The 26,761-nt window shown below is 40.5% G+C and overlaps 1 protein-coding gene across 4 annotated transcripts in view; it reads left to right on the top strand.

Moving 5' to 3' along the window:
* Positions 1 to 26,761, top strand: part of ARID1B (AT-rich interaction domain 1B) — a 405,100-nt gene that overhangs the window by 362,524 nt on the left and 15,815 nt on the right. For 3 of the 4 annotated variants that reach the window (XM_063096175.1, XM_063096177.1, XM_063096178.1), the window contains 7 exons: positions 2,925 to 3,070; positions 9,897 to 10,006; positions 10,721 to 10,879; positions 16,513 to 16,722; positions 19,585 to 19,789; positions 25,228 to 25,366; positions 25,620 to 25,792. In XM_063096175.1, the coding sequence (XP_062952245.1) occupies positions 2,925 to 3,070; positions 9,897 to 10,006; positions 10,721 to 10,879; positions 16,513 to 16,722; positions 19,585 to 19,789; positions 25,228 to 25,366; positions 25,620 to 25,792 (1,142 nt within the window). The remainder of the gene's footprint in view (positions 1 to 2,924; positions 3,071 to 9,896; positions 10,007 to 10,720; positions 10,880 to 16,512; positions 16,723 to 19,584; positions 19,790 to 25,227; positions 25,367 to 25,619; positions 25,793 to 26,761) is intronic. The other variant, XM_063096176.1, reaches the window with a different exon arrangement.

Raw genomic sequence — 26,761 nt, forward strand, 5'->3', positions numbered from 1 at the left:
TTCGTATATGAGCATATTTCTTCCCACCTTCCTCTAGGAATTTAAAAAATTAAATGTGAAAAGTGCCTAAGAATCACACTAGGCATGTTTACAAGTGCTTAGTAAGGGCCGAGCCCGTGGCGCACTTGGTAGAGTGCTGCGCTGGGAGCGCGGCAACGCTCCCGCCGCGGGTTCGGATCCTATATAAGAATGACTGGTGCACTCACTGGCTGAGTGCCGGTCACGAAAAAACGACAAAAAAAAACCAAGTGCTTAGTAAATTATTAATGTTGTTGTTATCAGCTCCTCCATTTCAGATGTAAAAACTGAGGCACAAAGAATGGAAGTGATTTGCTCCCAGACCCCTAGTAACAGTAGGAAGTATGTCTGGTGACAGAGTCAAGACCCCTGGCATTTTATCCATACTTAAAACTACAGACATAGTTTAATTGAGGACTATTGTAACTAGCAACTGACATCCAACAGTTGGACCTTTAAGTATTTTATTTATTTATTTATTTTAGTTTTGTTTTGTTTTAAGTGTATTTTTTAAAACCTATAATGTGTGCTTTCATCATCTTACAGTGATTAAAGATGGACAGTGCTGACTTGTGGGAGAAATCATAGATTAGGGTTGGATGGCCACTTCATTGAATCATCTGCTGGGTAGATTTTATATTCTAATTTTCTTTTCCACCTTACCATAAACAAGTGTCTCAGGGAACCATTAGTTTCACACACGTTACATGTGAAACAGAATTTAGCGGAAGCTTGAAAAGGTGACCATCTTTTATGCCTTTTAAAAAGATTAAAATGTTCTCTATTAATTGACTCATTTAGCAAATTTTTTTTTAGTAACTCTCATGTGCAAAGATTAATTAGACCCACATCCTCCTCTCAGGAAGCTTATACACCTAGGAGAGCCAGGACATATATAAATTATTTTAACATACAAAAGAAAGAGCTAAGTGGTATAAAAGACACATACGAAGCTTAAGTTGAGGAGGCAGAGCTTACTTCCAGGTAGAGGAATGCAGACAGCCTTCACACAGGAGGTGGCCGTGAAGATGGATCTTGCAGAATGGGTCAAAATTAGCTGTGACTTGGAAGTAGTCTTCCAGAACACACAACCTGTTCATCATTTAAGGGTGCTCTTCAGTGATTTTTCTGATAAGGAATTGAGAAAATAGTCCCAACAGGCGCTACTTATGAAACAGTTGCATAAATGCCAAATTGTACCTTGTTTAAATGCAAACACCTCAGAAAGAAACCTAAGATACTTGAGTTAATGCCAACAATCTACAGGATGATGTTAAGACCTGCCCATGTAGGAATATGTTTGTAGCTACTGTGCAAGGTATTTATAGGTATCAGAGGTCCTAGAGGTTAGGCAGAAGCCGTTGGCTGACCTTAGATCTGTTCTTAAAGAACTGCACCAGGTATCATGACACTGATGGAGCAGTCTTTAGTTGTTCAAGTGGACCCTTAGTGCACTGAGAGTCGATGGCTACAGTAACACTCATTTCTCCCATAGCCACGCTCATTTCTCCCATAGCCACACTCGCACTGTGCATTGGCCCTTCAGCCTTCTAAGAATGTTCTTTCCAAGCCATCATTGAGTTTTAGTTTGCACAGAATTTCCCTGAATGGTTTGTCTAATATTTAAAAGAAAAAAGAACACTTAAGCCTTTGATACTTTGATTTTTTTAAATGGTCCATGTTTGAACTTTCTCTACAAGCCTGAAAGTTGAGTTCACTGAAAATAGGTACACAAAAGGAAAGGTGTAATGGTTTTTAGAAATGATTTATGTTAATCTTTTAAAGAATCTCTTTTTAAATGTTGGCTTTTGTGCATTAAGAACCACCAAGTGATGGTTTAATAGTGGTAGAGTAATCATAATTAATTTGGTACAGATAAGCAGTGTCTGTGGATTTTTACCCCTTTTATTAACTTTACTCCTAAGGTTAAACATTACCAGCCAAAACTCTGAAAAGTTTTTTGAAGGTATACTATTTACATAAGAAAAGATTGACTACAAAGGTAGAACCTTGAAAAGTTTTTACCGCCTTGCCATCATCTTTTTCTAAATTCTAATTTTTCCTTGGAGAACTAAGTCACTGTGCAGCCTTAATCTCTCTCCCTCTCCCAGTCTCATGAGCAGCAGTCAGAGAAATGACATTGTATGACAGTTGTCTCCCCAATGCAAGGTGAAGAGAAGTTGTCTCTGAAAGTGTGGGACAAAACTAAGGCACCAAGAGTCTGTACCACCAGAAGTGGGGAGTGTTAGGGACATTCGCAGCTAACCTAAGCCCAACCTCTCCTCTGACACAAAAACTCCACCAAAAAGAAGTGCAAGTCTGATGTCTACTGTGTAATTTTAATATAGGGAAATTGGTATGTTTTTAATAGAGCCTAATGAAAAGTCAAATAATAGGGCTGAACAGAGTTTTGGAAATGCTTTCTCCCATAGTTATTATATCAGAACATTTAGGTCAAAGACATTTTTTTAAATAACATGCCCACACTGCCTGTTCCTCTTTCATTTCTTGACTTCTGGTTTTTGATGTGAGGACACTAAGTAGTGTTAATAGTCAGATCTTATTAAATGTTAACATTAATTTTGCTTGCTTTTGTAATTCCTGTTCTTATTTCAAGTTTCCCCTTTCTTACTTATGTTCCCAATAACTTGGAACACTTGACATGATTAAAAATCTGTATTTTATTTGCAGAACTTATATTATTCAGAATTTTTAAGTAGCGTATTATCTAGTTACCTAGCAATAGAGTTCAGCTTCTTTCTCCAAGAAATAATCTGTTTTAAGCAAACATGCAAAATAATAGTCCCACTCCTTACATAAATGCATTGTTAGAAATGACTGCCAGGACGAACTACTGAGAATGTGCATGGTCAATATATGTGTGCCTGTGCTTTCTCTTCGTATAGGCAAGGCAGTTTTCCTGGCATGAACCAGAGTGGACTCATGGCTTCCAGCTCTCCCTACAGCCAGCCCATGAACAACAGCTCTGGCCTGATGAACACACAGGCCCCGCCTTACAGCATGACACCTGCTATGGTGAACAGCTCGACAGGTAACCTTGCCAGCTCTGTGCTCCCGAGGGCTGCCTGCTCTGTCCCCTCCTCCTCTTAGGCTTCCACCAATGAATATGCCCAAACAACTTGAGAAGGCAGGTCGATTGGTGAGAATGGGCATACTACTGCTTTACTGCTTCTTAGAAACCTGCTCAATCTATTTAAATCTTGAGGATTGCATTATATTTTAAGTAAATTGTTTTTATTCATTCTCTACAATATGTGGACATATTTTAAGTATCATTGGTGACTGTTAAATATACACACTAAGTTCTCTTTATCTTTGGGAATTATTAGGAGTGTTGGAAGATTCCAAGACAAAAACTCTTCATTTGATAGTAGTGGAGATAAGCATTTAGAATTTACATTTCAGGGCCGAGCCCGTGGCGCACTCGGGAGAGTGCGGCGCTGGGAGCGCACCGACGTTCCCGCCGCGGGTTCGGATCCTATATAGGAATGGCCGGTGCACTCACTGGCTGAGCACCCGTCACGAAAAAGACAAAAAAAAAAAAAAAAAAAGAATTTACATTTCAGAGTAAATGTTTGAAGGACAGAAGAAGGGGGATTCGAAGTACTTTTTTTCATTTAGGGAAACACCTCTAAATGTATATGTGGAAGTAGTTGCTTCATAAGTACTTTTTGGGATTGTCTGTACTGAGAAATTGTTTTAAGTATTTCATTATGTTTAGTTGTTTTAACCCGCTTTATAATCTCAACAGTTACATTCTTACAAAATCACATCTGATTAGTGCAGTAAAAGTATTCTGTCAATTTGTGGGAAATATCAAGAATGTCTAAAGCTGTGCAGATCTCCCGTGTTCTTAGACTCTTTGAGACCCTTGAATCACCTCTGCAAGTTCCCTAACTACCTAAAGACAATGAGTGCTACTTTTCACATGAGAAAATGCTGTATGTTTCAGTTGAGCTGTTTCTTTATGTCACATATTAGAATAGCGGATACCCTTTGGTGGGATCCTCTCTAGTTAATACAGAGTTTGGCTTAGCCAGTGTGTGTCCTCCAGTGCTTGAATAGGTGTTAATGAAACATTGTGTAGGTAGAGCTTTGGTTCTCTCTGATCACCGTTTTTCATTTCCTCTGCCTTTCGTAGCCTTTCTGGCCTCCCCTTCTTTGAAAAGCCTCCCCAAAAGCTGATGTTTTGTGTCAGACAGAACAGACGGTGAGAGGCTGGGCTTTCCTTCTGTGTGAGCTTCCGAATTGTTGATTTCTGGGGTCTAATTTAATAGTGACATTCCCTAACTGCTTCTCTTGAATGATCTGTGAAAGAGGAAAATACGGAAACTGTTGGTAAAAATGAAGTTTTAGATAAATAGAATAGCCCTTCCTGATGCTAAGCAGGAAAGGTTATTCATCCCAGTGAGGTGGAAGTTTTTTACGTTTGAGATGAAATTGAAAAAGTCTGGAGCAGTCTGTTAGCCAAAAGCCTTCTCTCCTCCTTACATCGTGCTGTCCCAGGTAGTAGAGTATTTGAGTGTGACATCATATATTTTGTCTGGCTTGCTGAAATAAAATTACTTCAAAGCACTGGAACTACACAATAAATTTTCATCTCCTATTAGCAATACTCCCTTTTTCCTTTGGAACCCAGAGCCACAAAAATCACCAACAATAAACAGACGGCATAGTGCCCTGCCTGAGATTTATGTATCCCTAAGGAGCAACCCATTTAATGGAGATTCACAGAGAGGGTTTCTTTTCATTATTATTTTTCAGATAATTCAGCTATTCATTATTTCATACAAAAGAAATCTATTCAGTGAAAGACCATTTATCCTCATAGCCTTTTGTATGGGGTAGTATATTTTTTATTGCATTGTACATTTTGAAAGATTGAATTTTTAATAATTTAAACATTTATCAAATTTTTCTCTACATTTATGTGATTTTATTCCAGCTTTTGTTATATCAAATGCTACCTGATAGAAAGTAATCATCCAGAGGATCATTGAGTATTGACCATTTAGCATTTATTGTGTATCTATTGATAAGTGCCTGAGAATCTTCTGTAACTATGTTATGATCTCTGAGGGAAACAGGAATGACACAGAACGTTCCAGTGTAGCTCCTGGTGAGAGTTTTGGTCTGAAGGTCTACATTTGACTTTACTAGGGCTTGGCCAGGAATGGCTTGGGTCATCATCACAGCAGTCTACTTAGTTTGGGCTCCTGGAGATAAATTACCAGTGATAAAGCATTTCTCCATCAAAAGGCACTTTTGGAGAGAGTGAAAGTAATACCAGTGAGGCCAGGGCTGGTGGTGGAGTTTTCTGAACCTCAGCAAGCAGCCAGTGCAGCTTACATCTCTTTGCTGAGTTCAAACAATTGTGTTGTAGACAGTGCATGGGGCAAAAAAAATCCTCCTGTGTAGTGACAAATTGTTACAGGCTTCAGTGAGCAAGTAATTATCTAAATGGAGTCAGTTGTGAGTATGAATGTGACAACTATTTCTTCACTTAAAATGCCAGGGACAGTAGGGTGGTAAGCAGTGGGGTGTTTTTCCCTCTAAAGCAGCTTTTTTAACTATTTGGATTAAAAGTTTAGAATTATGTATTACTATGGGCAAAGTCACAAGTCATGTGTAACTTTGTTAAGTGTGCCCTTATGTAATACCTGTTTTATTGGTTGGATTTTACTTATTTGTATTTCATTTTATAATATTCATTAGCCATATTAACCATCTGCCTATAAACCAGCATCTTAAAGTGAACATCCAAATTCCAAAAAATCTATCTTCCATCTGTGGTTCCAAGTTTGCCTCACCAGAAGTTACTCTACAAATCGTAGGCATCCCGCTACCAAGGATAGTGAAGGAGTGCCACATGCCACCGCAGCCAAGCCTTCCTCCCCACAGAGCTCCAGTCACATTCCAGCAGTGAGTCTTGGTGCTAACCTAGCATTGCTCACTCCCAAGTGCAACATGTCCTATTAGTGTGTCCTGCCCATACAGGGTGTACTGGCACCAGTAGTCCTTTACAAAGAAAAAAGTCAGTCACACTACCACAAAAACTAAGAACCACCTACTTCAGGATCTCCTGGACTGCTTGTAGCAACTACAGATTCCTGGGCTCCCATCAGAATTTCTGAGGGGGTCCTGGAGTCTGCATTCTTAGCAGACTCCTAAGGTAATTTTCACATGTGCGTGCTAGAGTTTGAGAACCACCGACTCAGAGTGTTGCTCATTTGCTCGGCGGTCTCCTGCTGCCAGCTTTGTGTGTGGCATTAGCTGTTTACCAGATAATTTGCTCTTATGAAATAAGAAAAGATTTACAAAACTATGCCTAGACTATAAGACTGCTAGTTGGATAGCTGTTTTCCATCTTGGGACTTTAGGGTCTTTCACGAAGGAAGATTTGATCTTTAGCATCATTGCTAGTGGTCGATTGTCTAAGTAGTTTAGAAAGCTTGTTGGGGGTTTCTTGTTTGCTTGCTTGCTTTAAATTAATGATTCTAAGTGAATTGCTGCCTCCCCCCCAATATAAAGTACTTGAATAAATTATAAAAAACAAATCTTTTCAGCTGGGGGAAAAGACTGAGATTCTGCCAGAGGTTTTGGGTGGCTTCAGACTTTGTAGGTGGCTCGGGCTTTCCCGGAGCAGCCCCACATAGGGAACTCACTACAGACAGCTGGAGCAGGAGCAGGCGTGTCAGGACTACCAGGTGGGCAAAGCCTCCCACACTGTCCCTGGCACTGCCCCTGTGGAGGGTCGGCATATATTTAGGGCCTTTCAGGGGATTCTCACACAGGAGCAAAATCTTTTGCAGAGTGTGGTGTATTACCATGAAAAGAAAATAACGGTTTGGGTGTTTCTGATCCTATTTTACCATCTTCTGGGAATGGTTTTGCAGCCTTGTATAGAGTAAAATAAAGGAAGCTATGAGAATCTAGGACTGAATGTTTAAGTTCAGTTTCACTCATGTCTTATGTTTTTTATGTTCTTTTTGAATATATATTAAATCCAGTGTAGAATAAGCTGCCTTAGGACTTTGACCCACACTTTAAGAAACAACTGTAGCTCTAAATTCCCATGGTGAAGCCAGAGGCTAGAACTTGAAATGTATTTATAGTACTCACGCAGCACTTTCTGCAGTCACAGATTCTTTACCACCCCTTTTTATGTCTGAACTTTACATACCGGATTATAGATGTCAACAGGAGAAAGAACAGTGCCTTGATCTAACACATCCTTGTAGTAGTGGTGGTCTTTCTCTTCTGGGAAAGGAGAAAAAATTGTGCCCTGGAGTCTCATTGCCCTGGGAGGCATATGGCTCTTTGCAGTGATTCATTGAGATTTCTGGTAAGAAGTCAAAAATAAGCATTTCAACAAAAAGAATAGGAAAAGCCATATTAAGGAAAGACCTTGTGATCCATTTAGTAAAATAAAATTTACATTGTAAGGCAGAAGTATTAAATAAAACTATTACTCTAAATGCTCTTCTTATTTCTTAAAATAATAGAGCAATGTGACTTTTGACAATTTTTATATTTGCATTCCCAGAATGTCCATTTAAAAATGTATAATAGTAAAGAAATTTGGGGAATTTCAGACCAACATATATGCTTATATTCATGTAAATCTGATTTTTAAATCAGTGTGAATTATCACTAATTATTATAATATAATTGGCCTAGTTCTTTATGCTTAAAAATTGATTTCATGTACATCTACACATTTAATGCATAAAGTAGGATATTACTATTTCTATTTTCAAAATAGTCTTCAGACATAACTTATTATAAATAGCAACAACGCGCAGCCATTGGAGAAGCAGGTCCTCGCAGAAGCCCTGTGCCTGCGACCTCACCTCGGTCTAGACTGTGCTGGCTGTCGTTCCCGTGAACCCACTCTGAGAATAACTGGCAAGGACATGTGGACTTTCATGAATAAGACCTTCTTTTCATACTTGTCCTGCCTTTTATCCTTCTGTTTTTCTAAAAAGGGTATTTTTTAATATACGGTTTTGCTAATTCCTATCTTGTTAGACCCCAGAGATAAAACTGCGTGAAAGCAATCCACTACTTTGAACAAGGCGGTCTTCTTGGTGTAATATCTCTCAGCTGCTTTTTTGAGGTTTCACACATTCACAAAAATAACAGCATTTTTAGCTGATCCCAATAGATTTTTCTCTGCAGCTGCATCACTTGAAAAAGCTTTTTGTTCCAGTTCTTGAAGTCTAAGTATTGAAAGTAATTTGAAAAAAAGAAAAAACATCCCAATTATGATTTGTGTGTGTTGTGATGACTTTAAGGGCTGACTGGGGTGCAAATGGGCTTTGAAAAACAAGCCAATGTGGCCATGGAAAATACAGGATTTCAAAGTGCATCATTGAGTGTGCCGATGTAAACTCATGGGCACGTGGCAGGGTAGATTTTTTTGGCAGGACCTGTGGTCTCAACCTGCAGCGATGCTAACGGTATTAGCAAATTAGCACCACAGAGCTTGCCAGCTAATTCACCAGAGCTTGCTCACTCTCTCCCTGCTGTAATTAAAACTAATTATTTTCTAAAACATAGTAATACATGAATATGTGCAATAATCATTTTGTAGTGGGCAATCTGTGGAGCTTTTTTTAAAGCTTTTTTTTTCCCCTGGCACATTATGCTGCATGTGTCCTGCCTTGGTGAGCCAGCACTTTGATTCACAGAATGTAAAATGTGTCCTGTTCATAAGGACCTAGGTTTATTTTATTTTGAAATAGGGATGTTTTCTGGTTTTTACTCATTTCTCCCCCCTCCTTTTTCTCCTCCACTCTCTTCCTCACTCCAACTTTTCACACATCTGCTTGGTGTCTCCCTGCAGCCAGTGTTGTGCAGATGGTTTTCACAGTGGGGTTCTGTAGACATTCAGCTGTTACTCCCTGGATAGCTACACTGATTTCCGACTGTAGCCTTGTTCTTCCTTTCAAAAGAAATCTAAACCCATATTTTTAACCTGAAAATGTCTGTTAGTATCTGCAATAAATGTGTATAAATCAGTTGTTCTTTGGTGAACCTTTAATTCTAAAGCCTAAGTGGAGTTTACTGAATTCTGAGCCTAGAGATAGAAAACTTGATGTAGACCCTGGAGCTGCTGTGGGTGTCTGACCTGGGTGGTTGAGCTGCTGTGGAGGGTTGATGACTGTAGGTAGGCTCTGTGCCAGACCAAAAGGATACCAATCCCATTGCAAAATAATTAGAAAGCCTTCCCTTCAAAGACGTATTTTTGATTATTGTTTTCGAAGTCATCTGCTATGATTGTCTTCTTTTATTGTAGACTAGACCACATGCAATAGATATTTGAGTGAAACAATATGACGTATCAAATGATTTTGTAAACTGTAGATTATTTGAATTTAGGAAATTAAGAAGGCACTAAATCCTGTAGTACCCAGGTAAAAAATATACACATCCAGCATTGACTTCGAACACCTGATGAACAATTTAAACATTTGGCTTATTTCCACTCGTTGCCTACTCTTTTAAAGCTGTAATACTTTTGTTAAAATAATATTCATATAAGTTGACCTCTAGTGGTTTAGGTCTTAAGCATACGGAATGATTGCCTTTTTTTTTTTTTTTTTTTTTCCTTTTTTCTTTTTCTTTCTTTCATTTTTTTTGTTTTGTTTTGTTTGGATAAAAAATGGGGTGCCAGAATGTGGTGCTGTTTAGATTTCAGAAATTAGCATGCTCCAAGTTACAGTTTCTTTTCCTTTTGTTCCTTCAAGGGAAATTCAAGGGCCTCAGGCTTCACTCAATAACTTGTGTTGGCAGGAGCTCAGTCTGACAACTTACATGTATAATCCTAAACTCTCTCTCCTATTTTCGATTAGCATCTATGGGTCTTGCAGATATGATGTCTCCTGGTGAGTCAAAACTGCCCATGCCTCTCAAAGCAGATGGCAAGGAGGAAGGCACTCCACAGCCCGAGAGCAAGTCAAAGGTACTTCCTCCCTCTCTGCACAGTGTGGGGTCTGCCTAGCAAAAGCTGCCGTGTTGTCCTCTTCACTGGTGTTGGCCTACACTTTTTTTTTTTCGTTTAGTTTCTCCTCTTCTGCATGCCTTCATTTGTGCAACACGTTTGTAGTCTTTTCTTCCCCACCCCCTTCATGGCGTGGATCTGAAAGTTACTAGTTCTTATGGCATTAACTCATGGTTGGGGAGGGGGTGGAGGACAAGACTCATCTAAGAAAAATGCTTTGGGGGTGGAGAGAAGTACGGGGTCTTGCCTGGTTTCAATACCTGCAGCCATTTCCTCTGCCTTCAGTTTATAGCTTCCTGTTTTGGCCGCCTCAGCAACAACAACATACTTAATATTTTGCTTTCCTGCCTTATTTGATAAATAAGGTGAACAGCTTTTTTTTGTTTTCCTTTCTTTCTTTCATAAGGGGTGACCCATGCTTAGCATTCCATGTAAGCTTGAAGTAAGCATGGTGGCTTAGTGGCCGCATCCAGCATCCAGCAAACTTACCAGATTATACTAATTAAGAATGTTGTTTAATACCGTTATATATGTGTTCTTGTGTGTTTGTTTGTACGTGTCTTTATGATATATATAAAAAATTACTCTGTTAAACTGGATTTACTTTTTGTTATTTTAAATAAAGTTTGCCCTACCTTTGTCTTTTTTTTTTTTTTTTTTATTCCTCTACCACAGGATAGCTACACCTCTCAGGGTATTTCTCAGCCCCCAACCCCAGGCAACCTGCCAGTCCCTTCCCCAATGTCCCCCAGCTCTGCTAGCATCTCCTCATTTCATGGAGATGAAAGTGATAGCATTAGCAGCCCAGGCTGGCCAAAGACTCCATCAAGCCCTGTAAGTGGCTCTGGTTTTTTTGTTTTTGTTTTTTGTTTTTTGTTTTTTCTGGGGTTTTTTGATAATTAATTAATTCTACTTTAATGCTTGCTTGTTTATTTGTTTTATAAGACTTTTTCTTCATTATTTATCCATGAAAGGATTTCTTTATAAGTAATCATACTAGTAACAAAATGAGTAAAATTTGTGTGCATCATAGAACTTGATTTTTGGTAATGAAACAGCTGTTATTAAGAAGCACCTCTATACAAAGCATGCGATTGTGTTTCTGGGTCCAAACTCCTTCATACAGTGACTTTGTTTAAATGTCTAATCTATTGTGCACTTATGGGAGATTTTTAAAATGAGTTACTTCTCTATTTTCATGGGAACTAATAGCAGCCATGGACTAAATGACAAGTTTGGCATCTGATCTAAATTTTTCATGGGCTGTTCTATCTGAAATGTCTTATTTTAAAACTGCCTATCTGAAATAAATAAATAAATTTTACAATCAGGGAGCAGTTTAGCATAACAACAGCCCTGCCTTATTTTCAATTCATTTGTGTAAAATTAACAAAAAATTGTAGAAATGCTAGTGCACGTGAATTTTTAGATTAATAATGTGTACTTACATTAGAATCAGTCAAGATAGAAAAATTGTATTCTGTACAAGACTGCTGATAATCTTGAAATTAAGTGTTGATTTCCATATTATATACAAATAACAAATACGGTAAAGTACATATCAAGGAATTTTTTAGTCATAATGTTTGTCGGACCATAGAGTTGGGCCTTTATTTTCCTACTAAAGAAATTAATTGTGTGTATGCCATTTAAAAAAAAAAAGTAATGGTGCTGTAGTAACCTTTATTTTACATTCATATAGGGAATCAAAAGATCTGTTTAAAAAAAAAAAAAAAACCTTAACATACAATTACTTGCCAAGAAGGCTTAATTAACCCGCTAATTTTTGTAAGACGTATTGAAGAGCACAGTTCAGGAAAAGCAAGTTGGAGGGAAGAAGACTCTAACTGTGCAGAACCTGGCAATCTAGTCAAAACCCCAAAAGGAGGCTGCTATTAATTATCCATTCACTGGTTTAAACAGATAGAGCTAGAAGGTTTGAAGAGTCGGTTGTGCTAGTAAATGTTTGTAAAATTCACAGGGAGCTCTAGCATAACCCGCATTTTCCTTCTCAGAGGAAGAAAGGGCGATACTCGCTCTTCGCTTCCCTGTAGACACGTTCCGACTGTGCACTGCCCAGGTGGACCGAAGGCGCGCTAGGTGGATGCAGCGGGCTGGCGGGAAGGGACAGCGCGCCGCTTGATTTGGTGTCTTTGTGTTATTTGCTTTGAGTCTCAGAAGGCAGCCAATGTTATGTGTTTCCTTCCCATAGTCTACCCTGGTTTTTTGTTTTGCTTTCTTTCTTTTTTTTAATAGGCAAAACATTTTTGAGTCACTAAGTGCTTCCAGGTTAACAGGTAAAAACCAAATAACTTCAAAAGCATTCATATGTTGTCTCAGGGAGAGAATTTTAGAGGTTTAAAATAATCTTTAAAACTTAAGATAATAATTAATAGTAATAATTTATTAAAAATGAAAACTACTAATAGATCATATCATATGTTAAGAACTCTCATCGTGCTGATCTCTGAATTACAAAGGATTGAGGGAGTTACTGTCTTTTAACTTAGCAGTCATGTTATCTACATCCAGTGAGTCCTGCAGGAAACTCTTACCAAAACCCTCCTTTCTAGTTAAATGTAAGAAAAAAGCAAACTGAATTGTTGACTTTATTTCCCAATTATAATTCAATTATATTTGAAATTGCATATTAATTTTCTCTGTTTTCTAAATACTTCCATATACATTGTCTCTTCCCGTATCGTAAACAGTTTTAGGTTTAAGAAGTTACCAGCGAACATCTGGCTCCAGTGATAGATAAGGACAGGAGAAGCTGTGGTTCACAGGAGTGGAAGATGTTAGACTATTTCTCTGTATTGAGACACAGCCACTTTTTTTGGATGAGATGCTAATTCAAGAAGGGGACCAAAGGAGAGTGTAATCAAATCACTGCAGATATATACAATTCAGGAATATTTAACTGATGTTTCTGAGATCCCACTTCAATTTGTACTTAAAGTTGCTCTTAATAGTGTCCCTAGTAAAGCCTGTCTAACAGCAGGCCTAGAACAGATGAAATCATAAAGATGCTCTAAGCTTTCACAGGGTATGGACCAATGTGGTTTTGTTGCAAAATATTCCAAGATAAAAATAAACATTTGTCCATACACATACACATATTACCAGGCATATGGTAGAGACTGATGAAATGTAAATCTGCCTAAAAGACTTGAGGAGAATGTACTTATAGGCTTAATTAAAGTATATTCAAGGAAAACATTTGTGGCACTATAATAATGTCTTGCTGTAATTTGTCAACAATTTCCATTCTTTTTTCTTGCCTCCACAAAAGTTTCAGAGCAATAGGATAAAATTTCTACAACACTGAAGCAGTGCGAGGTGGTCCTTAGTGACCAGGAGAAGTGACCCGTCTTTCTGAAGGGCTAGTTTGTTTGCCCGTCACCAGTGGATGGAGTGTAGAGTGAAGACATTCACTCAAAACTCCATCAGGGCCAGTGTCTGAACGGGGACGGTTTGTGTTAAGCGTGGTCAGGGGTGAGAGTGGAACATGTGTGCTCTTCATTCACTGAGCCTTTTGTTTCTCTCTGTTCAGACACCCAAGTACTAACTCTGCTAACAGTGTGCCCTGGGGTGGAGATGTTCACTGCTGGCAGTGGGCACGGCCCCATTGTGCCCATGTTCACTTTGCACCTTGCTCATAGAAATCCTGTTTATAAGATATTTGGATCAGCTGCTAAATCTTATTTGAATGCTGCCAGGCTTTTCAACTTTCATCCCTTTGAGTAATCAGCCGTAGAACAAGTATCTAGCGAGGACCTTCAGCGTGCAGGGCACTGCGCTAACTGCTGGCAATGCAAAATCAGCACGAACCCTGCCTCATCGAACTTGAAGTACTTCTGTCAGCAGCGTGGACGTCAAACAAATAATCACATGCAGAACCCACAGTTTTTCACACTGTGTGACAAAGTGCTGCATAGGAAATGTAAAGTGTGTGCTGGTGGAATAAAACTGAGGCCCTGCTTTAGATTAGCAAGCAGGCCCCGGGGAGGCCTCTTTGAGGATCCGACTGCTTCAGTTACATGCAGACGCATTTTCCTACATTATGGTGCCATAAAAATGCTTTCTGGAAAATATAAAAATTATGAGAAATAAAACTATTCTATTAAAAACTATTTATTAAATTGTTTTAATTTTATGAAAACAAATTGAGATAAGCACAAGTTGCCTAAACTTCAGTTTATTTACCAAAGGAAGGTGAGAAAAGTTAAAATAGGCCAGCTATAAGTAAACCATTAACTTGGGCCTGTTTCAGCTTATAAGAATCCACTCCTTTTAAAAATAGGAACAAATATTTCTGCACCCCTGTTGTTTTGTTTATGATTAACTACTAGTCCAAAACCATTTCCCCATTTCGGTTTAAAGAGGACCAGGCCAGAAATGGCAGATGTGTTTTATATTCAGGAAACTGGTAGAACTTTTATTTCTCTTATCTTAAAATTGGATCTCAAACTTTTACCTCTCAGTTTTTCACAAATGAAATGCAAGAGGGAAGGGTTTTTTTTTTAACTGATTATAAGTGATAACATTCTTTTCCTTATATTCTTATTTCAAATATTCATCTTGGAAAAACATTGGACCCATTTTTTTTCTCCCCAAGAGAAAAAAAAAAATTAATACTAACATTTGAAAACCTAATAATAACTATACTATTAAGGATTGCAAAGCATCTGGAGTTTTATTAGTATGAGAGTCTGCTAGAAAGTGTGTTAAAACAGTTTCTTTTCCTAGTCAAATAATTCCTTGAGTATATGAATAAGGAAAATAAAATTTAAAAACTGAGTGTATATATGAGTGTGTAGACACATGTCTATATAAATATGTGTGTGTATATATATATATATTTTTTTTTTTTTAGGTTCTTATCCAAAGTAATTTTTAACTGACAATGAAGTTTAAACTCACACCAAAGTAAATTCTACAAGATCACACTACTTTATTATCCTGCCATTCCATATTTTTTATTTTCATCAACTGTATCACCCATTTTTATATATTTGATATAAAGATTTTATGCCTCAATAATTCTAAAGCTGAAGACTTAAAATTTTAGCCAAAATAGCTTTGGAGAATTTATATGTGAGTTAGAATTGCACGTTAGCTGTCACTTCACAAGCTTCGTGAGTCCGTTCTCGGGCGTCCTTTCTCACCCCTGCTTTTACTGGGATCATCCTGTGAAACAAGGTCGCATCTAACTTCAATTGCCATCATGTTATTTACCCCCCACTTTTAGCAGTATGTTTAAAATTATGTTAAGCTAAATAAATAAAAAGGAAAGGAAAAAATGTTAAGAGCTCTGTCTAAAGTAATGGCAATGTATTATAAATGATAATCTAGTAAATATGCATAAACAAATGAAGTAAATTATTATTCCACAGAAAACTTTATTGACAACTGAGAAATGATTTTGCACAGTAACCCTGGCCTTGCAAATGTTACAAATATACAAATATTGATACAAACATAGAGATACGAAAGAAAGAGATAAAATACAGTTGGTCTACTTATGTCGAAAAGTGTTACCTACCCAGATCACATAGTCCAGAGGGTGGGCTTCAGGTGTGCAGAAACTGCAGCTTTTGACATTTTAGTATCAGGTATCATCAGATGCATAAAAGACAAGGAATTGGAGCATCAGTATTAAACCACATGAGCACATAAACATGTGCGTATGAGTTAATGTATATGTTTACGCACAGATAAGCTGGGGAAAAGACACAGCACATGATTAATGCATGGATCCTATTAATCTGTTCTAAAGCAATAGGTAAAGAAATTTATTAAAATAATTATGTACCAGCCTCTTACCTTGACAGAGAAGTTCAAGAAATCTTAAGTAGGAAAAGCTGGTCATTGAGAATAAATGCCAAAGCTTTTGCTAGCCATAAGTTTGTAAAGCTCTCAAACGAGCTTAGCACCCACACCTCTGGTGCCGGTGGTCTGTGACCTACCTTATATCTTTCAGCAGACACCACTGGTTTGCTCTTCCTCTAGGTGAATTAGAGTTTTAATGCAGACACACATTTGCCATTCTTATTTTGACAAGGAAAGGCAGGAATCCATTTAGTTTTTGGGGGCCCCATAATTTTAATTCATTGTAATCATTCTATGAGCTAGTGCCCTTTTATTTTTTAAGATGACATGAGGTGTCATTGGGATCTTGCCTTCTGGGATTCAACGCTAATATCAACATTAAAAAGGTTTTTTGGTTTTGTTTTTTAAGTATGTAAAAGGGGGAGTTTGGGCCCTTTATTTAAAGTCAAAGTAAATTCTTAATTAAGAAAATGTATAGTTTGTGCCTGAACTAGTAGCCTTCATTCCTAACTGTTGTGTGATAGCAGTAGTTTTTTAATCTCTTCTCTTCTTGTATTTGTTAGCTCATTACTTTTTCTCACCTTCTTCCCTTCCCTCTGCCCCCGCACCCATCTCCACATGCTCCTGGGCACTAGAAGTCCACCTCATCCACCACCACTGGGGAGAAGATCACGAAGGTGTATGAGCTGGGGAATGAGCCAGAGAGGAAGCTCTGGGTTGACCGCTACCTAACCTTCATGGAAGAGAGAGGCTCCCCCGTCTCCAGTCTGCCTGCAGTGGGCAAGAAGCCCTTGGACTTGTTCCGACTCTATGTCTGCGTCAAAGAGATTGGAGGTTTGGCACAGGTAAGAAAGAATGAGTGAGTGAGTGAGTAAGGAATGAGTGAATAGGTTCTCACAGCAGCTTTCTTTGGATGTATGTACTCTGCTTTTTTTTTTTTTTTTTTTTTTCCTCACAAAGGAAAAGCCAGGCCTGTGAAAAAGTCATCTTTCTAGGACCTGTGTCTGTGTGCTATAGGGGAAGAGGATTAGGGGACCCTGACTCTGCCACCAACTTGCAATGTGTCCTCAGCAAAGGTTGCTTACTTGGACCTCAGTTTCCTCATCCGTAAAATGAGATAGACTAGGTTTACTTTACGTTTCCTGGCAGCTCTAGAGCTCTCTGGAATCTGCCAGCAGTTCATAGCCAATACTCCAGAAGTATTTTGCAAATGACTGAATTATCTAGATCAGATATAAATCAAAGTGACTGTTTCCCTCTATCCAGAGCAGCTTATCGAGAAAAATAAGTCACGCTTGTAAAACCTCGCCCACAACAGCTGGACAGCTGGGAGGGCCAGGGCTGTGTCTCCCTGGGACAGGCAAGGTGCCTGGGGCACAGGGTTGAAGGAGGCACTCATTTTCTGGTTGTGTGAGAGCCCACCATGTGCTTGGGTGACTCTCAGAGTGAGTGCCCCTTAAATTTTGTACCCCAGGCATCATGCTCTCCTCAGCCTAGCCCTCAGTCCTTACTAAGGGGTCAAGTTGGTGTGGACATGTCCTGTAAAGGGGGAAAGGGTACCAACATGGAAGTTAGTACCTCAGTGTGGCCTTTGTCTTTCTCAATATCATAAGATGCAGGGTCAGTGGCCCCAAAGAATAGATGAGGACGCTGTGGTAACAAAATCAAGTACAATAATGCTGTGTCCTGGGGACACTCACAGCGTAGGTGGTGGGGCCAGGACTGTCCGATCCCAAAACATGTGCTCTTCTCTTCTCCCAGTAGTTAGGGTTGTCGAGCCTCTTTATACATTAGAATCACCCAGGGAGCTTTTAAAAGCTGTCAGTACCTAGGCTCCCACCCCAGATCCATGAAATGAGACTGTCTGGGCCCTGAGGGGCCTAGTAAACATTCAGAAGGAGGCACCCTGCACCCCCCTGGGTGGAGGCGGTCACTAACTTCCCAAGGTCAAGTTATCTAATCCACAAGTACCATTGGAGGCATGCTGTGGTCTCAGTGCTGCAACTCAGAGGGGAATCCAGGAGGGAACTTTATTCTTGGCCTTCCCTTTAGGTGCCTGATCCATCCCAGGGGGGAACTGAGACCTGTGACTAAAACAGTTAGAGCTGTGTCAAGGCTCTGCTTAATCAGATACTAAATTGTGTGATGCAGACCCCATTTGAGTGGTGGTTAGCAGAGGGAATGATTGACATGTGACTCTCTCCCCCAACCTGGACTTCTCTTGATCTTTCCCCTCCACCCTTGACTCCCCTGCCCTTTCTTCCCTGCACCTGGGCTCCCCTGACCTCTCCTCCCCCACACTTAAACTCTTCTGACGTAGATTTTTTAGAATCACTAAGCCCATCACACCAGTGCGGGGTATAACGGAATCGGGTCTTCAGACGAGACTGTGTGCTGGCTCAGCAGATGAGGGTCGCTTGCACATAGTGGGGTGACACTGTGATGAGAAGTTTGGGGGCACTTTCATAAGGCCCTGTCTTGCTCTCTGCCTGCTGGGCATCAGATGGGGTTGGGAGCAGGTGCTGCAGCCGCACATAGATTAGCTCAGAGCCTTATATCTCAGGGCATCCCAAGCAGCACTCTGCTCACAATTTCTGAAGCAATCCACAGGCCTGCTGTTTGCTGCTTTGTATTAAGTGCCCAAAGAGGCATTGAGCATTTCCGTGAGCAGTCCGTGGTTTGTTTATTATGTACCATTTAGTACTAAGTAAATGGGCATAAAGAGTTTTCTGAAAAAGTTCGAATCCAGAAATTCAATATTTCATTAAAAACCACTTTCACCTTAACCCTTACCCAGCATTCAACCCAGAAATATTCAACATCGAAAGGCAAAACCTTGCCCTAGTGATTTGCAGGTCTTCACATTGTGTGCATGTGTTTAACCTGTCAGAACCTGTTCCCAAGTGGGAATCAGAAAGTTAAGACAATGCCTCGTGTGTAACATTGCAGGATTTCTCTCTTGTCTCTTCTTCTGTTTTACAATTATGTTATGTTCAGCCTAAGTGTGAGTGGGAACTCTGGGTAATCCCACACTGCACACAGGATGGCACCTTGCCCCACCTGCTAAGCAGGTCATTTCACAGGGCCCAGTCAGTGTGGCCTGTGGCATCACACCAGGCTTTTAAGTTGGGGACATTTAGTCAAGGGGCCTCATTTGCCTTTGCACCAGGGCCACCGTTGTCCAACACCACAAGAAAGTCTCCTGTGAGAAGACAATGGATGCAGGCCCAGAATGACAGGCTCGCTCTGGGAGCTTGTGGCTGTTGGAAGGAAACATTGTTTTTCATATCAGTGTTCAAACACTTAAATTGCAAAATAGTGCTGTTATTGCTTTTTAAATTAGTTTTTTAGATGCCCTTTTTTTCTTAATTAGAGGTGGGGTGGGATGAGTGTGAGCAGGAGCGTATGTTTGCTCAGAGTGAAATCGCTGGCTCCATGCAACACCGGCTCTGGAAGCGTGTGGCATTAGGAGATGCAGCGGGCAGAAGGACCTCATCGAGCAGTGCTTTTTGTGTAGCTATCAGCAGGTTCCTTAATGGTTTTATAACTGTAAATGCTGTCTGTGCACTACTGAGTGCGAGTAATGAGCATTAGTTAAAAGAGGCAAATGAAAAAAAGTAAACCAAGACATTAAGTGCTTTTTTGGTCTCCTGGCTTTAAACAAGCCACTTTGCTGCAAACCAATGATCCTGCCATTTTTTTGTTAGGTTAATAAAAACAAGAAGTGGCGTGAGCTGGCAACCACCCTAAATGTTGGCACTTCTAGCAGTGCAGCAAGCTCCCTGAAAAAGCAGTATATTCAGTACCTTTTTGCCTTTGAGTGCAAGATCGAACGAGGGGAGGAGCCCCCACCGGAAGTCTTCAGCACTGGGGACACTAAGAAGCAGCCCAAGCTCCAGCCGCCATCTCCTGGTAAGTGGCAGCGCTACAGCTGGGGCTGGAAGAGCCCAGGGCACCACATCAGGCAGGCACAGGAGGCTCAGAAGGTCGCTTCATAGCAAAGCAAAGGGAGTGCTTGAGATTTTTCAGAGGACGGAGTGTTTTGTGGGTTTTTTGGTTTGTTTATTTAATTGGACTCCTATTGCCAGTGCTAAAGGGAAAAGTAAATAGAATTTGGGATGTTGCCCTTTCTGGTCCGCATTTTCAAGGCACCATTCTTTTGCTTTACCTTATTTAGTCAAAATAGACTGGAATTCTGAGCTATATGTCTTTATTCCTTATACAAGTACTTAAAAATATTCTAACTGTGTACAAAATAAATATCCCCATTAACCTGTTTTAATACTTTTGCACTACTAGAAAATAGCACCCTGCAAGTTGAACAGCTAGCTTGTGCCAGCTCTTCCTCTGTCAGGGACACTCAGATTTGTTCTTTAGCAAAATGAAATGTGGACTTAGTTTTAAATGTTCCCTGCCCAGCAAGTTCCCACTTTTAGAGAATTCAGCAAACTGTCAATAGTAAACATCCACACAGCACTATTTCTGGGTCTTAGGAATAGATCTGATGGTGATTCACCTAAATGCTTGTGAGCAAAACCACATCAGTGATAACCTGCCATCTCCCCTACCCGTCCACCTCTCCAGATTGGAGACCTTGCCATTCTTTCGAGCTCTCCTGCTAGCCTTTGTTCTACCTGTCAGGGTTTCAGATTTGAGATTACTAAATCGTATATTCTGATGCAGTATTGGAGGTGGGAAGAAATGGGCATCATTCTCAGTTCTGGGCAGTGACTTCACTCAAGTAAATTCAACCACTGTCTTATCTGTTTCTGGTCACTGGTCATTACAGAGGCCACTTCCAAGCCTGGTGACGTCGGCTGTCAGCTTTGCCATCCAGACAGCAGCTAGAGGAAATCATTAGAAGGGAAATGACTTGTCTCTCTGGCTTCTACATGTGAACGTTTCACCTGTTACGCAGGAGTCTGGGTGGGTACAGCATCCCCTCTAGAGCCAGATAGCTAGGATCTACCTTTCTGCTCCCAACCATGTGGCTCTGGGCCAGGTACTTAGATTCTATGTGCCTTCCTGTAGCTGTTGTCTGGATGGCAAAGTTGGTAGCCAAGTTCACTGGACTTGGAAGTGGTCTCCGTAATGACCAGTGGCCAGAAACAGATAAAACAGTGGTCGGATTTACTCAAGTGAGGTCACTGCCCAGAACTAACTTTGCCGTGCTGTTCCCAGTCCCTGCATATGAGGTAGGGGGGCTGCACCTGACGCTCCCGTCGCACAGCTTGTCCTGAGCATAGCTGAGAACGCCTGTGTCCTGAGCACTTGCAATGTGCCAGGCACTTTTTTTTTTTCATCTTTACTTCAGCCCTATGATACTGATACTGTTTTAAAATCCCTGAGAAAACAAAGGCACATAGAATCTAAATACCTTGCCCAGAGCCAGATGGTTGGAGGCAGAATGTTTGCTCCTAGGCATCTGGCTCTAGAGTGGGCACCATCCCCACCAGATTCCTGTGTAACAGGTGAAATGTTCACATACAGAACCCAGAGAGAGAAGTCATTTCCCTTCTAATGATTTCTTCTAGCTGCTGTCTGGATGGCAAAGCTGATAGCCAAGGTTGCTAATCAAGGAATCTCAAACAAATTCTTTTTGGCTCCAAGTGCACTCGTGTTGAATATACCTAGCTTTAGATATGTAGGTCCTAAGTATAAGTGGAAATCTTCCTGCCTAACCCCACCCTTAAAGATTTGAAGCCTTTGCCACTTAGAGTGTACCTTAAAAACTGGGAAATCTAATTTTAAAAATCTCACAACATTGCATTCAGTTCACAGAGTAAAACAAGCTGCCTATGAACAGCTCTGAAACTATTTTTCCAAAATAAAAACCCAGTGGGGAGTAGGGACCAAAATGGTGGTGTCTGCAAAGATCTGAGCGGATATTTTATTTGCCAGGAAAGAACTTGTGTCACTGAGTGGTCTGCACTTGTGTGTGGAGAATAGCTCTCCCAGCGTGCATCAGCCTCAGTACAGGAAGCCCCACTGAGCCATAGATCCTTCAGAAAGTGGAAGGCCTGTGCTCTTAACAGGCAGCCCTTTCCTTTTTCTCTTTTTTTAAACTGCTGTTTTTATGGCAACATTATTATTTTAACTGCACAAAAGAGCTTGGATTGCAGATGCACTTCTGATAATACATTCTGCTCAGTAGTCGAGGTGGAGTCAAGGTCCTGTGACACAGGAGGTAGTGGAGGGAAAGCTTCCTGGGTTTGACATGAAGGCGGTGCCCAGCCCAGAGAGCACCGTGCAGAGTCCTCCGGACACACAGAGGGACAGGTTGGGGCAGGGAGCGGCAACTTCTGTGATCAAGCCTTCATTTCACAGCTGTCCACACACCAGGTGGCCTCACGATTTCCAGACTGTCATTAAGGAAGGCATCTCTGAAACATTTTTATTATCAGAGAAGGAAAATAAAATTATTCCCAGCTACAGGGGTACTTCAAAAAGTTCATGGAAATATTTGTATTATTTTTTACTTCTATTTTTCCAAGAACTTTTTGAAATGCCACTCATATTTGCCATGTCAGGGACTCGTTTTTTACAAGAATTTTTAAAACTAATTTTCAGCAAAAATTTGTGTTCTTTGAAGTCACATTTTCCCATAAGAAGATAATTGTAGTTTATTCCTTACCAGCACATCCAAGCAAACTAAACTAAAAGATTCCCAAAAAACATTCTAGATTTTTTTTCCAGTGGTCATTCCAAACTAACTGAAATCCTAAATCATCCAGCTGGGCTGTATTCTAGGAGCATACCAGTCATTGTCTCTAGCCTAGTTTTGATTGGATGTGGCTGATATGGGTCTACACTCCAATTCCATCAACCCCGGGAGGCCCAACCCCCTAAGCCTCTGGGGCTGCACTCAGTGGTCGCTGTGGAGTGGCTGTGGGCTGCTCATGCTGACACCCAGTTTCCCCTCTTGCCGCCACCAGTGCGAGCCCGCAAAGAAAGGCTCCCATGTGAACCTAGGCAAGGTCTCGGGGCATGGTTTGCATCTTTGAGGTGCCAGTGGGGACATCATTATAACAAACCTATGGAAGTTGTTGGAGGAGTCTAGTGAAAGCCTGGAAGGTGCAGTGGGGGAGGGGAGTTGAAGAGACCCAGCAGGGCGAAGAGGAGGCAGGGGAGGGGCAGGGAAGCTCCACGTTCACTTAGTAAGTCTGTAACCAAAAACCCATCAGTCTTTGCTGGCAGGTGGCTGGCTGAATTTCTATTATTAGCTGACAGGTGATGTCACAAAACCTGTCATGGATCCAACCAGGGAATCCTCAGTGGAAGATAGATAAGAAAGGGCTTGGGTTATAAACAGGTGCCCTCTGGTTGACCTCCAGTCACTGCAGACCTGAGACGTAGCCACTCTTCTTCCCTGTCCCCACCCTCCTTCCCACAACCCCGCCAGAACCAGGGCACGAGCTTCACGCTGTGTAAATTATCTTCCCAGCTAGGAGCCAGGCTGTACGTCTGAAGTGTGCGGATGTACTTAACCTTCAGTAACCTTTCCATTGTTTACTTTAGAGTGTACATTTGTAGCTTCTGGCAAAAGGCAGGGGTGTCCTAGAAAGCATGCCAGCCTCCTCTATTAATGGAGTTGCAAGAAAGAGGTGGCATTCATTTTGTGTATGTGTGAAAGGAAAGGAAAAAACACTGGCAAGAGAGAAGAATTTTTCCACTTTTTTATTAGCTGTAAATGTGAATATTTGTAAATAAGGGTCATTCTGAAATCATAGCCTTCTGAGCTGTGTTTCTAAGGAAGGTTTCCAGGCTAGTGTGGAGTCTGTGCTTGGATTTTAGTAGCAAATTATTTCTCATCCACAGAGCTATAAGGCAGTCATGTCTGTAGGATTATCTTCATGTGCACGTAAGAAGACTACGTTCTTTAATTTTAATCTACCTCTCTAATATGCATTGCCAGGTTTATGCCAAAATTTGGTTTGTGAGCATGAGTTAAGAAGTTTTTCTCTTAAGATATTTAAAAGTCAGCCTTCCTGGCATGTCCCAGAACATCTGTAAGTCACTGGAGTTCGAGGCGCATGGGGACAGACATCCCACGGGACATATAGCTCTGTTGGCCAGTATCCTTCCAGTCAGCCAGGAGCTGTGCAGACCTGACCTGGCTGGGAATATCTGTGTCAGCTGAGGCCTTCTGAGTAGAAGTGACACATTCATTTCAATATCTGACTCCTTCACAGTTTACTCTGCAATCTCTAGGGATTTGTTTAACCTCCGTCTCCTCTAAAGTAAAATGTGAATAGTTGTCATTGTAAGTAGCCTTAAGAACTTCATAGGAAGAGAAGTATAAACAATAGCTTGTAAAGTGTTATTGTTGACAGGCAGCAGTAATTCTGCCATTTGTTAACGTCCTGAACTTATTTATTGTAAACTCCATGAGGGCAGGGGCTTTTGTCTTTCTCGTTAGTTTGGTACAGTGGTATATCCAGATGTAGAAAAGAGCCTAGAATATAGGAGGTACATTATTCATTCAAAGCATTTAGTTAATAAGTGAAACCAATATCTATAAAACATCTAATTTGCTAAGGACTGTGATAGATGATAAAGCAGGAGCTCTTAAAATATGTTTTTCCTGCAAGGTGAGGTTAATTAATTTTTTTAAGAATCCCACTTAAGTCTTGAAAAATGCTGCTCAGTTCTGAGCTCTGTTATTATAATGTAATTACAGTTAAGGCCGATCTCAGAGCTCTGATAACAACAGTAAAGAAATTCAAACCAGTATTACTTGTGTTTTTTAATAATAAATCTGTCATAGATCAAAAAATGACTGTGTTATTAATGACAGAGCATAGACACATTCAGATGTTGAGAAGGTATTGAAATGACATAAGTATCATTATTAATTTGTATCATTGCCTTTCGACTTAAACATCACTCATTGCCTAAGACCTAGAACCAAGTTTTCTAAATTTTTTCTAAAGCAGCACAATAGTCTCTCAAACTGATGTACCAAAATTTTTATTCCATTTTTCTTTACTTAAATTTAGATTATCTTCAGTATAGACAACACTGAAATAAGCACTTTTCTGCTTAAAGCCTTCTTTTTATTAGCTTATTTTCTTGGAATAAACACCCAGGAAAGCAATTACCTAGTCAGATGGTATAAATATATTTTATGGCTTACAGATGAAGTATGTTGCCAGATAGTTTACTCAAAAAACTCTTACTGATTTTCACTATAAACAATCTAAGAGCAACTAATTTTATTACATCATTATCAGCAATGGATATTGTTACTATTTCTAATAAGATGGCATCTTATTTTAATTTTTAACTAGCAAGGATGAGCTTACTTGATAACCTCTAGTTTTTTTCCCATTTTCCCTTGGTACTATCAGCTAACTCAGGATCCTTGCAAGGTCCCCAGACCCCCCAGTCAACTGGCAGCAATTCCATGGCAGAGGTGCCAGGTGACCTGAAGCCACCTACCCCAGCCTCCACCCCACATGGACAGATGACCTCAATACAAGGTGGAAGGTATGTTCAAAGAACCCTGTCAGTCATGCAAAATCTTATTTGCTTATCTTTTACTTTTCTAGCCTAAACTTCATAGAAAGTAGAAATGGTGTTTTGTAGAGTTTTTAAGCATTAATTACTACTAGTTTTTTTATGTAATTTATTTTGAATGGTTTTTGCATTTACAGATTTCAAGATTGGTTTATTTTCTGAGCAGTGTTTGGAGATAACTTCTGCCATATCATTAAGCTTTCATGTTTTTGCATCTTTTCAGAAGCAGTACAATCAGTGTGCATGATCCATTCTCAGACGTGAGTGATTCATCGTTCCCAAAACGGAACTCTATGACTCCGAACGCCCCGTACCAGCAGGGCATGAGCATGCCAGATATGATGGGCAGGATGCCCTATGAACCCAACAAGGACCCCTTCAGTGGAATGAGAAAAGGTACATGCAGAGGAGACACTCTTCTCTCTGCTGTTTGAAAACCAGTTCACCTGTGCATTCGGAATGTATGTGAGTGCCTGCTGCCTGGGTTGGAGTCCCAGCTCCCTCACATATTAAATTTGTGGCCTTGGGAAAAGTATTTAGCACCTTCTGCCTTACTATTCTCATCTAGAAATGGGAAGATAATAGGACTTGCTTCAAAGGCCATTGTGAGGATTGATTAAGTTAATGCACATAAAGCCCATGGAAGGGTGACTTGCACAAATGGTGGGCAAGCATGCTGCTAGTGTCACTGCACATGAGCATGTTGCTGTTTTGTTGGCATGAGCCAGGAGTGGTGCTAGGTGGTATGTTGGTAAATCAGTCATAGTTCTTGCCTTCATAGAATTAACAGACTCTTGGGAAACAAACAAAAATAAATTAAACCACAAATATGTAATTAAACATTGTGGTTGGTGGAAGAAAGGAAACTAAAAGGAAGAAAGAATACAAATAGCAGTGATATTGGGTTGGTGGCAATGGGAGGAAGAGAAAGCTGCTTAGATTGGGGATGGGGGGTCAGGGGAGGGAAGGGCTCTGGGGAGGTGTCAGTTATCCAGAGACCTACAGAGTGAGAGGGAGGGGAGGCCCTGGGGCCGGGAGGAGCTTGGCATGATCCAGGAGGTGGGAAGGACCTGCAGCACAGTGAGCATGCTGAGAGCATCAAGTGGCAGGGGCTAGAGCTTTTTGGCCCTTATGGGCATGTTGATGAGTTGGAGTATTTCTTCTAGGCAAAAAATGTTATGAAGGGAAGTGACATGACTAGACTGTAAAAACTGAATAAATAGATAATTGGCTGTGTCACGGAGAATGTATTGGTGAGAGTAGAGTTGGGGAGACCGTTGCGATGGTGTAGGGGAGGTGACGGATTGGAGTTGGACACCGGCAGTAGAGAGAGAAACCATCCATTGTGTGTTCTGGAGGTTCTGG

Source organism: Cynocephalus volans, chromosome 5, assembly GCF_027409185.1.
Source record: "Cynocephalus volans isolate mCynVol1 chromosome 5, mCynVol1.pri, whole genome shotgun sequence".
NCBI lineage: Eukaryota > Metazoa > Chordata > Mammalia > Dermoptera > Cynocephalidae > Cynocephalus > Cynocephalus volans.